The 17464-nt window shown below is 39.9% G+C and overlaps 1 protein-coding gene across 1 annotated transcript in view; it reads left to right on the forward strand.

The window, feature by feature from the left end:
• NOX5 (NADPH oxidase 5) overlaps positions 1-17464 on the forward strand; it is a 482672-nt gene that overhangs the window by 355033 nt on the left and 110175 nt on the right. Inside the window, exon 12 of the mRNA XM_044076374.1 lies at positions 10697-10741. Within this exon, the coding sequence (XP_043932309.1) occupies positions 10697-10741 (45 nt within the window). The remainder of the gene's footprint in view (positions 1-10696; positions 10742-17464) is intronic.

The following is a 17464-nucleotide window of genomic DNA, read 5'->3' on the forward strand; positions in this document are numbered from 1 at the left end:
TTGGAAAGACCCCAAAAGTTCCTCACCAAGAGGATAAAGGGTCTTACATATGTCATATGCTGCCTGACTGAAAAAACTCCATCTCTATTCAGTCGCATACCGCCTACTCAGAGGTGATCTGTGCCTGACATACAAGGCCATGTCCAATCCGGAATTAATGGACATGCTCCACCTCAGAAAATCCAAATCCATCAGAGCCACGAGAACAAGAGACTTAAACCTCAACACAGAAATAAATAGGATGTGCTGGAGGGACAGATTCATAACCCAGAGGCTCCCTACACTCTGGAACAGAATCCCAGTCCATATTAGGCAGAGCCCCTCACTGACTCTATTCAAGAGAAATCTCGACGAGTGGATGGGAGATCGTAGGTTTACCCCGGGGGTCATCTCTGTTTCACTACTAGACAGAGGCACAGTAAACTAAACCCTAAAAGGGCATAGTATTCTCATCCTAAGGGGTGGTGAAAGCCACACACACTCTGGCTAGGCTTATAAATGCCCTAGGGCAGATAGCCTAGTACGAACCTATGAACCTATGAACATATACCACACAGGGCATTGTGATGAGTAGAGGGGAACTCTACCCTATACTTCCAGAGATGACACACCTGTTGTCATGACACATACCACACAGACAGATTACAGGTGTAGTGTGGCACTGTCTTCATTAAAGTGGAGGCTACTGTCCACCTGTGTCCCATGTTCCCTTATCACACCTTCACTGTTAGGTAGAGCTCTACCTATGTGGTAGTTAATGGGTACACTGTTTTTGGGAAGGTGGAATAGCACTGCAGTATCAACACTTGTCTACAGTCCATGCCTTGGTCACCACACACCTGTTGCAGTACATATGACCCCGTGTCTCTCTGTCTCTCTTTCTCTCACTATATATATATATATATATATATATATATATATATATATATATATATATATATATATATATATATATATATATATCTATATATATATATATATATATATATATATATCTATATCTATATATATATATATATATCTATATCTATATATATATCTATATATATATATATATATATAAATATAGATATTATATATATGCATATCTATACACATACATGTACACATCCATTGCTGTACACATGGATGTACATATAGGCACAGGTACAGTCCACCTTTCATGGTGGGGATATCACTTATGCGACAGTTGTGGGATGTACAGGTATGTGATTAAATTGCACAGTGTTGTGCAGAATGCATGTGGGTGTCCTCAGCCCTTGTAGCATTAGCAAGCTTCACTGTCTGTAACACAGCAGATCTGCAGGGGTGCTTTTCCACTATTTATGTGGTGTAGTAAGACAAGGATGGGGGCACCAGGAAGTGTAGTAGGGGGCGCCGTGGAGCCCTTTTGCCTAGGGCACCAGTTGACCTAAGGCCACTCCTGCGCACTGCATGCTGTTTTCTAGGCCACACACTAAGACCTACATGGATATATGCACATATCAACCTTCACTGACAGACAGCTGTCCACCCTTCACTAACAGTTGCAGTATGTCCCTTGCCCTATGCACATGTGCAGATACAGATGGATACATACTGCTGCCACACATGGATGATTTGCAGTGTGTAGAGTACTCTTCAGGAACATCTACAACATGCCAACACATACATGTGAGTTACATACCTTACCTTTGTATTTCCCTGCTCCGTGTGTTACGGTTTTGTAGTTTGTTTTTTTTTTTATTGGTGGTTTGTTTTGGGTTTTCGCCCTCTATTTAACCTTCGGTCTCTGTTTCTCACTCTGTTCTGTCTCTGTCACAGTCTGGATCTGTGTCTGTGTCTCTCTCTCTCTCTCTCTCTCTCTCTCTCTCAATCTCACAGCACCTGCAATGATATAATTGCATGTGTGGACTGCAGGTACAGCCTGCTTTTCTAGGTATCTGCACTTGTGCATGTGACAGCCTCTGCACCAATTGCTGCCCACCAGTCAGTAATTGCATACAGCCTGCTGTTTGGTGATTGCATTACTCACTGTGATTGCAGCCCACTGCTATAAAATGCTAGGTTAGGTAGGCGTAGCCCTTTCAGATTTCCAAGGTGGGGCCCATGCTTGTTTGCTCTGGACACCGTTGTGTCAATCTGAAGGTTGGTATATGTCTCTTATCTGATGCTAGGGTTGTAGCCAGTTATATGCATGTTGTACTCATACCTGCATGTTGCTGCTTCCAGTACACACATCTCAGTGTAGACATGTACGCACCCCTCCAAATGCTAACACAAGATACATGGGAGTATGTACTTTTTTCTCACTTACACAATTAACTGCCATACAAATGTGGTTATTGCACTTTATTCCTGTGGCCAGTATTTACCCCGGTCTGATACTGTGTGGTGTTTGTAAGGTGCTACTGTAACATTATTCCCTGCTAGGATGGCTGGTTCTCCTTTCACAGTCATGTCATGCAATTCCACAACCACTGCTGAAAGGGTTTGTATTATACCATTCCTAATTTCCATTTACATTCCCTCATTGAATGCATGATATATTTATTTCAGAACAAAGTTATTTGTATGTCTGCTGTGGCTTAGTGGTAATTCATGCAGTCTATTGTGTCAATGGTCTGGGGTTCGAGACTGGCAGAGGTTTTTTCTTTCGCTGCTCAGCAAAACAAGGGCCCTGCCATAGAGTGACTAAGGCACTTTTAAGCAGTTGTAAGTGGGTTTGCTTGGGTTTGCACGACTCTTAGCGATGCTTAGCTAAGCGTACACATGCGCACACTTGCTTAATCCCGCTTACTACTGCTTAAAAGTGCTTACTCCCGTTAAACCCCGTGCTAATTTCTTTGAAAGAAAAGAAAATGGGGAGATAGGACAGTGGTGAAAAAGAGGGCACAAAGAGGGAAAGACAGTAGGAAAACAAGCTCGGGATGTGCAGGATGGGTGTAGGGAAGGTCCATAGCTGCCCATTTCTTTACCAGCAACAGCTGTGCATAAGTTGAAAATTTGGAGTGAAATTTGAAACCTTCCACCCCTGAGAGAGGGGTGAGGACAACATAGTTTGTTGTACTGCCAATTAGAATTATCAGTGTACATGTCCAATGGACATGTGTGCGAAATGGGAAGCTATGTATGGGGCGTAATTTTTTTTCGGGTACAGATTGCCCTTCTTTTTTTTTTTTTTCAGGGGAGAGTGGAAAGTGAGGTAGAGGAAGTAGGTATATTTTGGGAGGTAGGTTGGGTAGGTAAACAGACAAGACAAACAAGACACATACAGGGGCAGAGTATGACACATGGGGTGGGTGAACACAATTGACGGGGATGGATGTTTGGAAATCGCAAGCCCATGAGCTCACAGATGGTAACAGTGGGACTGAGATCCCCACCCATGGGCAGTCACCACTGGACCTTCACAGACCCAAGGGTCACTGTGCTAGGGGCTGCGTAGGAGGGGCAGGCTCACCCATGAGTCGCGCCACTCTTGCCTCGAGCTGTTGTAGGGGATCAGCGACTAAATGCTGGATCTCCCTACGCACCACAACCCGGACCCTTCGGAGGGTGACAGGAGGCCCTTCTCCACCCACACTTGCAGGGGGGGAAAGCCCCATCCCCTGCAGCACTTCCACCCGAAGGTGGCACAGGACCTATGGAGGAGGGTGGCCCGGGCTGGGCACCAGACCTGCTGGTGCCAGGTGCAACTGCCAGCTGAGGAGGGACAGGTGGGTCTGCTGGGACCGGCCTTCCCATACGTTCTGTGATTAGGTGTGTTTAATTACAACATAGACAACAGCATTCCAAGTTAGTTGTAACAGCATGCAGTAATATTCCCATTAACCCAACACAACAGGCTTACAACAGTTGAACAGCAAGCATAACACATGCATGTATTAAATGACAGTGGACATTCCAACAGCATGCAGGGATGATTGGTGGCAACAGGCCACCAAGATTGTGGTGTTTTAACAGGGGACATGCATCAAAGTAAGTGCAGATTTTATATAACAATAGGACATACCTCCCAACAAATGTTATGAGAATAAACATACCCGTTGAGGTGTGGAATTGCATTGTTTATGCACATGGAGTAGGGTGTAAAAAGAAACTTCCATTAACATCTTATTAGTACTTTAACTGTACACTACATTCCTATTGACTGCAGGTGTATATCCCCTACATGTTTTCTTACACTAGGCAACATGCATTTGATTGCGTTATGGATTTTGCTATTTCATGATATACCTGGCCTATATCTGACATGGTAACTGTCCAGGATGCAGATGTTACTGCTACATACTTGTATTAAATTGACTTGTTTATGTATCTGCACATCTGGATGTGTTCACATGGCTTTTTCACTTGTTTTCACACAACCCTACTTTTCAGGTAGCACACTAACATTTCTGGGGAACACCTTGACAGGCTACTCATGTGCCAGATTTACCTATGCATGTCAGCCATTTCACAACTGTTTAGGACTGTTGCATACTTCACAGCTACTGGCGCTTCCATCATCCACTTTATATGAGACTGCCCAGCTGTGGGCTGTCAGCACCTAATACAACAGTACTATTTATTTATTGCAAGGGTTCAACAACATTTCAATGTAAGTGACACAGACACACTCCAAGTTTTATACCTTTATTAATTACATTGAACACTCTTTTCTGCAAGCTCTCTCCTTTATTTGATATTACAGTGCATACGGAAGACATATTCAGGACATATTATACCTTTCTTGATAGGTTACAACACTCTTTTTCAGGCCTGCTCACTTATATGTTATGACAGTACATGCAGGGATAGTATTCCAGAATTATTTTACCTTGATTGGTGGGTTAGTACACTCTGTTTCTGGCTCACTGATGTTTGTTATATAACAGTACATACAGAGGATTTAATCAGGACATTTTATTGCTGTATTATTGGGCTTAAACACTTTTCTCATGCTCACTCACATATATCATGTAACAATAAATGCAGAATATTTACTAACCTGCCTGGTGGTGCAGCCTTAGCAGCCTATCTGCACAGGCTTGCTGATTCATAGCGCGAGCACCTGCAGCTGTGGATAAATAAAGGGATATTGAGACATACCTATCCATTATTTAGACTATATTAGCTTATCTTACATACTGCATTCCATGGCTACGTACTTAGTAGTGGGGCATCCCGCATTTGACGGGCTTCCTGGATCCACTGGTTCAGAAGGTCCTGCTTCCGCCTCTTCAGGTCTGCATGGTGGTGACAGACCTGCTTACCAGTCCGTGGGATGCCTGTGGCACTGGTGAGTTCATGAGCCAACCGGTTCCAAGCCTCCGCCTTATACTCCGTTCCTTGGAACTGACCCTGCAGGAGTCGAGTCTCATGCCGATAGACTAGGAGCCAAACCATATATCTTGACTCCTCGATGCCCCAGCGTTGCGCTCGAAAGTGTGTACCTCTCCAGCACCAGACATTCTAACTGCAGATGGGAGCTACAATCAGTTATGGTGAGTATTCCCACCTATGCGGCTTAAATATGCCGTATTTCCCGCACTTTTCTGTGATTGGCCGTTTTTGAATATTCTCGGCTGACTGCAGACCTGCTTAGCAATGGTTAATCATACCTTTATTACTATATATATGTTAACAGTGGATGTTTATCATAAGCTGTCGTGGCTTAGTGGTTCAGTGCTTTGATTATGGTGCACAGTGTCCTGGGTTTAAGCCTTATCATTGCATTTTATTTTACTACTGTCCAGACAAGTTAGGGGGCGTGGCTGTGTTTAAGCAACTTTGCTCTACGTTGCTCCATGTTGCCCGACAGTGCATGGTTGGCGCGGCGTGCACCTCCACGCAAACCGATTGCGCTGGATAAAGCGCTATTTAGCTTTGGGCAACTATTTTGCACTGGGTAAAGCACGATTTAGCTATGGGTAAAGCGCAAGTTAGCTAGGGCCAACTATATTGCACTGGGTGAAGCGCTGCTTAACTGCAGGCAATTTTATATTGGGATCCTTTAAAATATTTATTTTATTCACTGATACATTGGTCATTTCACTGCTTTTTAGTTATGTTTAAACATATATCTTGGGTATTATTCCATATACTGATTTAAAAAATAAATATGAAAGGGACTGGTGGGACTCGAACTGTGAATGCCTCTTCTTTGTGCGAACGCTCTACCATTACGCTATTGCTATTTGGTGTGATTTGCATAAACATTCTTTCTTATGCTCTTCCATTTCAGAATTGCTAACTGTAGCTAAGCAATGGGCACACCCACGCACACATGCGCAAATACGGGCAGCTATTTTGGGAATTTTAAAAAAAATTTAATGTTATGCGTTTTAGATGTGTGATGGGGGTTTACAATATCAGACAGTGAGGTGTTGGGTGCAGGGACATTTGAGCGGACTCGCTCGTGTTTATTTCCTTTTATTTTCAACACTTGCAGGGGCGTGAACATTTAGACTGCTCGGCAGTCAGACATGCCCCCTGCTTTCTTACACGGTCCATGTAAGACTTACGGTTGAGTCAGCATGCCCTCATGCATATTCATGGCACTCTGACATCATACCGTTCAACTGCAGCCTCCGAGTAAGACTTATTAAGTCTTACACGGAGGATTCGTGAATCCGGGGCTAGGTGAATTTCTGCTGACTTTTGTATTGTTTTCTTCATACAGCATGACTTCTGTGTTGTGGCCTTTGATTTTCATCATGTGAATTTAATATTTACATATACAAACACACATATAAAGGTAAAATGTACTTGCAGCATTGTGTTGTCCTGTCTGAAGTCATGTTTATATCTCAGATATCTACCTTCACATTTATGGACCATTCCATAATGTGATTCATTTATATGGAATGTTTTTAGTCACCTTGCATAACCTCAAAGTCGGTGCATATAAGAGTTAAGGGTAGCGACGATGGTGATTGCAGTCAGATTTTGACAAAGCAACTGAGCCTTCTCCCTTCCATGTTCATGTATTATGCAGAGATGTGGCTGTGAAAACAGTTTAGGGCATCAGTTCTATCTCAGAGCATATGTTATGCATTGCTAATATGACTCTTTCAGATAATCTGCATGGCTAAATGTTCTAAAATAGATCACTTAACCTATATCGTAAGATGCCAGTCAGCATGGGATGCCACTGGAATATAAAGAGCAGTAAGAAATATTTGAATGGTATATCCTGGAGCTAAGGGCTAACTGCAAGCTGATTCACTTGAATGGCAAACAGGTTGTACATCCTACTGTTTCTGAGGCCATCGATGCTCAGCTGCTATCCTCCTTCATGACAACAGTAAACAAATTCCCAGGTTTGGTATTTCTAGAAGTGTCTGTCCCTAGTGCCGTTGAGACAACCCTAACCCTAAAGCAGACAGTGACTGTAGAATATTTTTGTAGTAGCTACATTCTAGTACTGCAGGATCCCTCAAAGGAAAGATCACTTTTGACAGCAGCCCTTTTGTCAGTTTATACATGTACCATCAGCTGCTTTGTAATTCTGCATGTTAAGATGGGCGTCAGTAATTAAATGGCTGCATATACCTCTGTGCAAAACTTACCAAAATAGAGGGATGTAATCCTTACTGGCTTTTTTAGAGAAAAAATGGTTTTGGAAAGTGAAATGTATGTTTTGTCAGTTTTTTTTGTCTACTTTGTTTGTTTGTGTCTTTCAGCTTTTCCCGGTTAGGGGTCGCCACAGCAGAGCTAATGACTGGTAGTTGATTTTTACGTGCCGAGTTACCAGCCCTGACGCACAACCTTCAACGAAGGTATGCCCATTCACGCATGTCTCCACGCAGAAGATGCTCTAGCTGAGAATCGAACCAGACAGCGTCTTACTGTGAGGCGACAATGCTAATATGACTAAAAAAAGAGTTGCCTAACAGAATTCTAGACCAGGTCACTGAAGCATAATATAGCTTGTCCTGTCTTCATTAGGCTGTGTCAGAGAATAATTCTTAAATGTGTGAGCTTGCAAGTTAAGCAGCCAAGTTAAATTGGCACTCACTTCTTTCAGCTTGTTTTCTTCTTTTTTTTTTGTTCTATTTCTTTCTAAATATTTGCAGTAAGGATTCTGGAAGGTTTACAGAAATATCACTAAACGACAGTGTCATTGCTGCCGTGTTTTTTTTTCTTCAAAACTCTATTCTTTAAAATTAATCAGAATACATAAAAAGTGGGAGGGTCTGCCATCATTAGCACCACTGTAACTATATGTTTTTAATTCTAAAATCATAAAACATAAAATAGAAATATTATATAATAGAAAAGTCAAAAAGTCTTAAAAAGTGGTGAATGGTGTTTTATTATCTTAATTAATTGTTTTAATTTACTTTAACTTAATGATTTTGCTTAATTAATTGATTGCTTAATAGATACAGCTATTGAGATGGTATATAAATTGTGTTTTTGTGGTTTGTTATTTGGGATCTGATGCAGCGTAGTTTGCTAAGTGAAAGCGCTTATCCGTTTTTTCATTCTGCTATTGTTGTTTCGAGACTAATTAAAAAATCTGGAAGCCTCAGCCTTGGTGGTGGTTTTGTTTTTGTTTTCTTGAATTTTAAAATCATGCATGATTTGGGGACAAGAGTGTTTTAGCTCTGTGTACTCTTAGAGAATGGGGTTTTAGAGGAAACATATCAGCAATGGCTTTATCTAAAGTCCACAAATCATATGACATGCTGAATTGTCTGTCATCCAAGAGAGGAATCTGTCACTCCAAACACCAAAATCTGCAGCATTGCATGATTCAATAAACTTGTTTCATCCCTTGCTTCCCCTGTTGACCCTTTGCAGTGTTTCTTCACAGATATGACAGGCCCTGCTATGAGCATTATGGCACTGCTGCTACAGTCGACATACTGCATGGTGATGTTAATTTTAAAGTTTATAAGAGCAATATTTAAAATTTGTCCACGAGTTTTGGCATCCCCCCATTATGTCTAGCTTTGAACTTATTTATTGTGCTTAGGGTGTGAGAGGTATGTTTCACTGACTTAGTACCTCACAAGCTTGGGCATGTTGGCATGCAGTTATCTGTCATTTTTGAAAGTTTAGGAATGGCTACGTTTTCCAAAGCTGTATGACAGCTACCTACACATCAGTATCTCACAAGAAACAATAATTCACAACCAGGTCCAGGAAGACATTTACCCAAATACAGGCTCCTTGTGAAGGATACATGCAATTTTATGCCAGAGTACAACATTACTGTGCACTTTCTTTGTGTTAAAAATCTCCTTTTTCTACAGCATTAACCATGGACTGTTGACTGCTGCTATTGCGTCTCTGGATGTCTTAATGGTGTTCGACTCTGAAGTGCCCATGTTACTTCTGTCCAGAAGCATGGTCTTATTCCTCACCAAGGAGAACCAGATATAAAGAAGTGATTACCTGCACACTATCCTTCATTTTTGCAGTTGGCAGTAATGATTCTGAGCCAGCTATGATTCCAACTGGTGGTCTACCAGAGTTCCTCCTTGTGCTGTTTTCCCTGTTATGCTTTTATGAATGTCATCTTAAAATAAAGCTTAAGCATCCAGGGAAGGCAGTATGTAGAGTCCAGACTAGAAAAGTAAGTACTAAGAGTAGGGTTTAGACTGATACTCTTCATTCTGTCTCCAACTTACTACACATCAAAGACATGCTGGTAATGTCTCAGAAGCCAGAGTTGTGCTTTCCTGGGACTATACAGAATCGGAACGCCGTCACTGGAGACCTTGTTGTGTCTTTGATTGATATGAAGATCAGTTAAATATTTCAACATTTGTCTGGGTCTGCCTTTTACCTACAGTCAACACAATGAGAAAATAATTCACAGGAACAGGCTGAAACACAACACGAGAGAAGAAAATGGAATATGAGTACCATTAAGGTTGTATGATCTCACAATCACTAAGCCATTTAATTTATTTCTAAACATAAGCCATGTTTGTAGTGAGCACCATTGTATCTCATGAGGGGTACCTTGATTAGGGCTAGGTACTTGCAATTGCTATAATTTGGCATTTTGTCTTTTAGGGTGTGATCTGATGTCTGTATGTATATATGATCACCTTAACTATTCAACATTCATCAAAATATACATCAAAAATATAATTGTGATTCTTTTTTCATATAGTCTAGCTGCTTTACTTCATTTGCCCATTTCCTCTCACGACCACAGGCATCTCTTTCAACTTGTCTTATTCTTTCACCTTGCGAACTTCCCTTCCTCCATGCTTAATCTGTTGGTTCCTTCCTGTGAACCTCTCCTCCTCTGCAGTTGAATACTTCATCCTTACTGCATAATATAGGCTAGGCCCCTCCTTCTCTATCACAAATTCTGACATTACTTGCATAGTTCATACTACACTTAAGTTATAATTATGTTGCTATGACTTCATGCATGCCATTTTGTATCCTGTGTGTGGCACCAAACTTTTTTTGAGCTCAATTTGTATTTTATAATGAACATGACTGCCACAAATACTGAGAAACTGGTAAAGCTGATTTTTTTTGAAAAACAGCTTTATAGCTAAACATATATTGAAACAGAGCAAACAAAAAAAAACAAACAAATTCAATTACAGAAGAAAGTTTTTTCTTCCTTTTGTAATCATTACTTTCATATTCAAGACTAAATTGCATCTGTTTATTATAATTCAGTATTAATATAGAAGCAGTTTATTTAACAGAGATTTTTTAATAATAATTTAATTTTGTTTCTTTTTTATCATAGAGTTCTGCCAAATTAAATGAAAATCATGTATATTGCAACATAAAGGTAGGTTGCTCATTCCTGGATGTGATTTTATTTTAAATAGTTTGTGTATATTTTAATACATGTTGCAAAGACACTGTGGAAAGTATTTTTGACCGCTAATTCCTTTCTGATATTTAGAAAAACAACAATTTATGCAATTTTGCCAGCATTAAAATAGAAGTTATTAACAGTCAGTTTCAAAATACTTCTTTCTAACAGTGTAACTGATAACTAAAGTCATATCCCAAAATCGTAATTATTTAAATGCTAAATGGAAGAAAACACAATCTAGGATTCTACAAAATCAGCTGTCAGTGCTGTAGTGCCTGTCTCTATGATGTCAGGTGCAGCAGATGTTAGCAGTCTGAGTTAGGGATGAGTATAACAAGGATGTGGTCTGTGGGAGCATAAGTTAGGAATAGCATATAGATAGGGTGCCTGGTTTGGTATGCTCTATGGAACAAAGATACAATTTTTAAAAATAGAATCACTATTTGCCTCATCGGTACAGTGCTGGCTAAGTGGGGTAACCAGTGTAGTGAACCCTGGTAGGATGTTTGTGTAGTATATAGTGTGGAAGCAATGGTGCAGTTTAAACTAGTCATTGCCATGTTGTCTGGGAAGTATGAGGGTTTGCAAATTACTCTGTTCTTTGTCAGGATTGGTATAATGGGAATGGCGACTGTAATCACTGCTAGTAAGTCTGGGGAGTGGAACAGTTTCACTAATCACTGACACAGCTGGCCTGGGTTTGTGATTACTGACAGTGTGGCTTTGCAGGGGTCCTGATCACAGGTAATGTAGTTGGAAGTGATACCTTGCACAGGACACCAATCACCGCCAGGCCAAGCAGACAGGGCACAAGAAGAGCAGTTTCCAGTAACTGACTGAGGGAGAAGAGAAGCTAGAAGGGGATACTAATCACTGTTGTACAGTATAGGGGTTTGGGGGCTCTGAGTTGGCAACAAGGTTAAGAGGGTTGACAACAATAATAGGAGTAGGGAGACTTGGGTAGCTAATCACCAGTGTGAGACATCTGAGTGTGGGACTTCACCAGCAGCCAGGCACAGGAAAGGGTTACTTCTCATCACAAGAATGAAGATAGGTAGGGGTACTGCAGACTGCTCCTCATAAGAATGGGATGTAGGTGTCCTGCAGGCTGTAAAAGTGTACTTCTCCCAAGAATGGGAGACAGGAGTGCTGCAAATGAGGAAAGGGTCATGGGGGTAGGTGTCCAATAGGCTGGGCAAGGTATATTGCTCCCAATAAGAATGAGAGAATGTCTGGAGCAGAAATCAAGTGGGCTTCAAGTACTGACAAGATAGAAGTGTAACTTAAGTTTTTGGAGAGTCAGTAGCAGGTCTGCACACCAAGACATTTGGGTAAAATTGTAAATAAATTGCACTTCTCTAGCTGCTGCATATAGTTAAGGGTACTTTGCATGCACTCATTGCCAAAGTGGTTGACGTACATGTTGGCGGGTCTTTAGGCTGGGATTTGTTATTGTACACCTTAAACTGGGAGTATACTGGAGTATGAAACTTGTGCCAGCATTAGGAAATAAGAACTCTTACATGCAGTGTGGTAGGAATCACTTACCTGACAAAACTGTAGCTATGCTAAAGGAACTGAAGTTCAAAAGGTAACAGAATTAGTTACACCACAGCAAAGACACAGTATGTTGGTTGAACTGCTATGGATACCAAGCAGACATGCTGTACAGATTTTAATACAGGTAAGGCTTTCATCAAATGTATAATAAATTAACAGTTGCTATTCTGAAAGGGCTTCCAAGTGGCATATGAGAAAAGGCGTGAGCTGGAAACATTTGGATCTAATATACTAATGTCTATGTAAAGAAATGTGTTTGATTCATAACATATAAGTATTTGCAGCACATAACTATTGTACCAACTGTGATTTTCTTTGTGAACTACTATTAGATGTGTGTGAACTGTATTTTCTGATTGATCTGACTTCTGTAACAGGTCTTGGCTGAAAATTGGCCTGTGAGGTCCAGTCACTTCATGTACATAAATCCACACATACATTTATGTGTATGTATAAAAGTGAACTGTTTGCTTGCTGAGATGTTTGTTGAGCTGTACCACATAGGCCTAAAAAGTAAAAATGTAAATTGAATAGATCATTAACATTGACCCTCACATTCTATAGGCCTCCATTTTGAAAATTCTAACTGGCATGACGGACAAAAATGACCAAGCTATAATGAAATAAGAATGATACTGGATATAAACTTTAGATGGAATTGAGCCAGTCCACTGAATGAACTTTCTGCAAACCATGAAAATAATTAATTGAAAGCCATTTTCAGTGAGCCGCAAACTACTTTTATGAGGGAACTGACCCCCCACCTTACATTCCCAGTCTTATATATACAACAGTGCAGTAAAGAGCACCCTTCACTGATGCTGAAAGTGTCTTTCAGCAAATTTACCTTGTTGCATTAGGCACTTGCTGAAAGAGTACTGTAACAGCTGACAGGCTCTTCATTAGATAAATGGGGGTATAAGTAATTATCAGATGTTTAATGAAATGCTTGGTATTGGTCTGCTAGAATGCTGTAAAATTGGAATGCGGCACTGCCACTTCAGTTATATTGTCTTCCGCTGCCCTTGTAAAACTTACCTGTCCACGCATTAAGCCTTGACTTGCCCCTTCAGTCAGACTCAAACTCTTGTAATGAACAGGGCAGCTGGGCTACTAGCTGTCAGCTGAGGGGGTGCAGGAGCATAATTTTGCTAGGTGCACATGAGAATTAATAGTATAAACAAATCATTGAAAGGATCACAGAAAAATATTTTTCTGGAGGCAGTAATGGAATTCTAGGAAAATTAACATTCATTTCTTAGGTTACTGCACTGCAAATAAAAAGTCTTTAGCTCTCTGTACTCTAGGTACTGTATAAATATCAAAATACTGAACTGCCAGGAATCAGGTGACTTGAGGTCTTTAGGCCATCAGACTTTTTTCTGCCCAGTGATGAAATGCAGACTGTACTATTACAGAGCTATGCCATCTAATCAGAATAACAAAAAAGTTGCCAACATGAAATAACTTGTAAAAACTCTAAATGTATCCTAGATTCATGCCTAGGGTATATTTGTGAAGTTTAATTTGCATGGTGAAGACAATGGAAACAACTGCACAGTGTGGGTGTGGTATCCTGATGAGATCAGATCCTTGCAGATGTCACAGGTTGTTCAGAGCTAATACTCACTGCATGCCCCACCATCAGGGTATTACTGGGAATGTGTAAAAGAGGAATAAAACAGTATGTTGCTGTCTAGGATGCCTTGATCATCTTGCTGGCCACAAACTTGGTTGGAGCAAGTCCAGGGGATATAGGGGCATACCTCTCAGCTGTTGAGATTTCCACAGAATATCCAGATTTTTGCCTCATATTTTTGGTCTGTTCCTCTTAAAATTTGTATGTTTCTGGCAAAGTGCAGAGGATTGAAGTCAGAAAATAATGACATACATTTGGGTTTCAGACTTCATATCCTTGAGAAAAATGCATGTTAACACCAAACCTGTTACTCTAATAACATTCTAAATTTATAAGAGCAATATTTAAAATATGTCCCTATTCTTGGGTCTTTGTTCCCCCATTATTTAAGGGTCTATATTAAATCAGCGAATGCTTAAAAAAGTGAACTCTGATTTATTGACCCTCTTTAAGCGAAAGCTGAAAATCCCGAACACTCAGAACAGCGTTTTTTTTCGCTGGGCTGTTTTCGGGACTTTGCCATTTCGTCCACTGTGGTCCAATCTCAGAGTTAGTATATTTAAGTAGGGTGGTGTGGGGGGCACAGCCCCCCACTTTATTTACTGTTTTAAAATTTTTTTTTTTTTTGGTGGAACAGCATTTTTTTTACCCTGGGAAAAAATAATTGCTGTTCCGAGTGTTTGGGATTTTAAACTTTTGCTTAAAGAGGATCGATAAATCAGCGTTCACTTTTTTAAGCTTTCGCTGATTTAACATAGACCCTTATTTAAGGCTTTTGTCTAGATTTCTTATGTTAGGATGTTGAAAGGTATGTGGAAGGGTTCAGCAGACACAGGGATCAAGGAAAGGTATTGGGAGCAGGTGATTGTCAGCTGAGAAGAATCCAAAAATAGCTACAAAATCATGACAGTGTCTTCACTGTAGAGGACCTGATGGAGTAGTAGTGCTGAAATTGAATTCATCCTCAAGTCTTGGTGAGTACATTCACAAGGTGGACCTTGTTTTTCACAAAATCTCACCAAGGCAACACTGATATGTAAACTGTATTTATATAGCACATATCATGGACAGAACTAAGTCAAAAACAAAAAAAAGATAGCAGGGTGCACAAGACCCAGGATAAAAAAGTGCCTAATCTTGGTAGGTGCACTGCTGCCAGGACTGGAAAAAATGACAGTGTAGAATCCTCAAAATACAGAAACATTCCTACAATAGGACCAAGCCAGGCTTAGGGGGAGGATGGCCCCCCTGTTGTAGAAGGAAGTAGTAGTCCACAAAAATTGATTGGCCAAAGAAGAGCCATAAAAAGACAATAAAGTGGACTTTTGAGGATAAGAAAGAAATTATGTATTGTTACTGTTTGTGTCTTTTCAGCTTTTCCCGGTTAGGGGTTGCCACAGCAAAACTCCGGTCTGCTAATGATTGGTATTTGATTTTTACATGCCGAGTTACCAGCCCTGATGCACAACCTTCATCACGCATGTCTCCGCTGAGAAACAGCATCTTGTGACAACGCTACCACAGCACCACAACCACGGTATAAATTATGTATTGTTACTATTATGTAAAAAGTCCAGACTTTCCAGACACAAGATATACAAATGATTAAGAGAGAAATTAGAGAATGGAAAAATACCTCCGCAGGAAAAACTGTCAGAAGCTTCAAATAAAAATTTGTGTTCATTAATACAACATATTTTTGAAAAACAGTATATAGATCAAGAAACTTTGATCTGTGAGGAAGTGCAAAAATATAAACAACAAAACCTAGAGATATTTGAAAATATATAAAAGAAATATGGACATGGGAAAGAAAGAGATTTGATATGGTGCAATATTTATGCAAAGGAGAAAGCCACGTTATCTAATATAGAGAAGGCAGCCCCAATAAAAGATATTTGAAGAGAAATACAGGCAGAGGCATTCAGATATAGCAAATTTCACAATAAAAAAAATAATATCACAAAGATGGAATGTGGAAAAGAAGATTAGTAAAGCAGAAGTTAAAGAAGTAGAAGTTGAAGTTATGGAGTGCCTGCAAAGTGAAGGATTTAATGTAGAAGGTCCAACACTGACTACATCACAACATGATGGAGTGAGTCCCCAGAATAAGGAAAAGCAAGAAGATCAGGAGACATGTGAAGAAGAAATATGGACAAGGGAAAGGAAAAGAGATTTAATATGATGTAATATTTATGCAAAGGAAAAAAGCAAAATTAACCAATACAAAAAGAGCAGCACCAAAAATATTTGAAGAGAAATACAGGCAAAGGAATCCGGATATGGAAAACTTTACAATGCAAAAAATAAGAAGACTACAAGGAAAAGTAGAAAAAGAGATTAGTAATGGAGAAGTCAAAGAAATAGAAACTGAGGTTATGGAGCACCTGCAAAGAGAAGGATTCAGTGTAGAAAATCCAGTACAGACAGCACCATAACAGGATAAAGCAATGGATATTCAAATTAAGGGGAAACCAGCAGAACAAGAAGCAATTGGTCAGGTGCCGTATCAAGATATTTTGGAGCCTTCCACAGGAAACCAGTATAAACGTTCACTTGAAGCTAGACAGCAAGGAAAGGAACAGGAAACTGTGGAAACTCTGATGCAGTCAATGTTGAGGAGTGAGTTCCCATATGACAGAGCAACAGATGGCACAGGATGAAACTGAAGAGAAGGTGCCACAGGAAGATGCTACAAAACTTTCTATAGAATGCCCTCAGGAAATGGAAAACAAGGGATGTGCCCTCAGTTTGGAAGAAATGAGCTAAGAGAAGAGCTGCTTGATTTAATGGATGTGGATAGATATACTAAGATCAATGAGAGAAATTGACTGCAGAAGGTCAATAAAACCCCAAAAGCAAGAAGTCTGATAAAACAAATGAATGTAGCAATTAGGACTGTCCATAGAGATCCATGTAATACAACAGAAGTAAACAGGATATATTACTTTGCAGCTAAATTAATAACTAATAAAGTTCTACTACAAGATCACAGGGTAGTGAGGGAAAGGAAGGGGAGACATTGAATATCAAATAGAGGAAACTATAAAGCAATTAAGACAAGAAGTATCACTGTTAGAAGATTATAGAAGAGGGAATAGATCAACAAAAATACAAAAAAGATAGATGTGATTAAAGCAATGCACAGTATTAGAACAGATCATGATCTATCATGCACTATCACAAATAAACTAAAAATTTCAGCACAGGCAGAAAAACTTAGAAGATGCACAGATAAATATAAGGGAAAAATACTAAATAAGCAATTTATTGATGATCCAAAAAAGTTTTATAGAGAACTGGGAAATAAGGTAAAAGGAATTGAAAGACCGCCAAAAAAAAGAGAAAGTAGATACATTTTAGAAAAGTATCTATGAAGATCCTGTGGAACATAACAAAGATGGTAAATGGATAGAAGTAAAAGAAAGAATAAGAAGTTTAAAGGTACAGGATATTAAATGGGATGAAATAACAGCCAGAGAGATTGAAACAAA

This window comes from Protopterus annectens, chromosome 7.part0 (genome assembly GCF_019279795.1).
Source record: "Protopterus annectens isolate FY-2018-M chromosome 7.part0, PAN1.0, whole genome shotgun sequence".
NCBI classification, from domain to species: Eukaryota; Metazoa; Chordata; order Ceratodontiformes; family Protopteridae; genus Protopterus; species Protopterus annectens.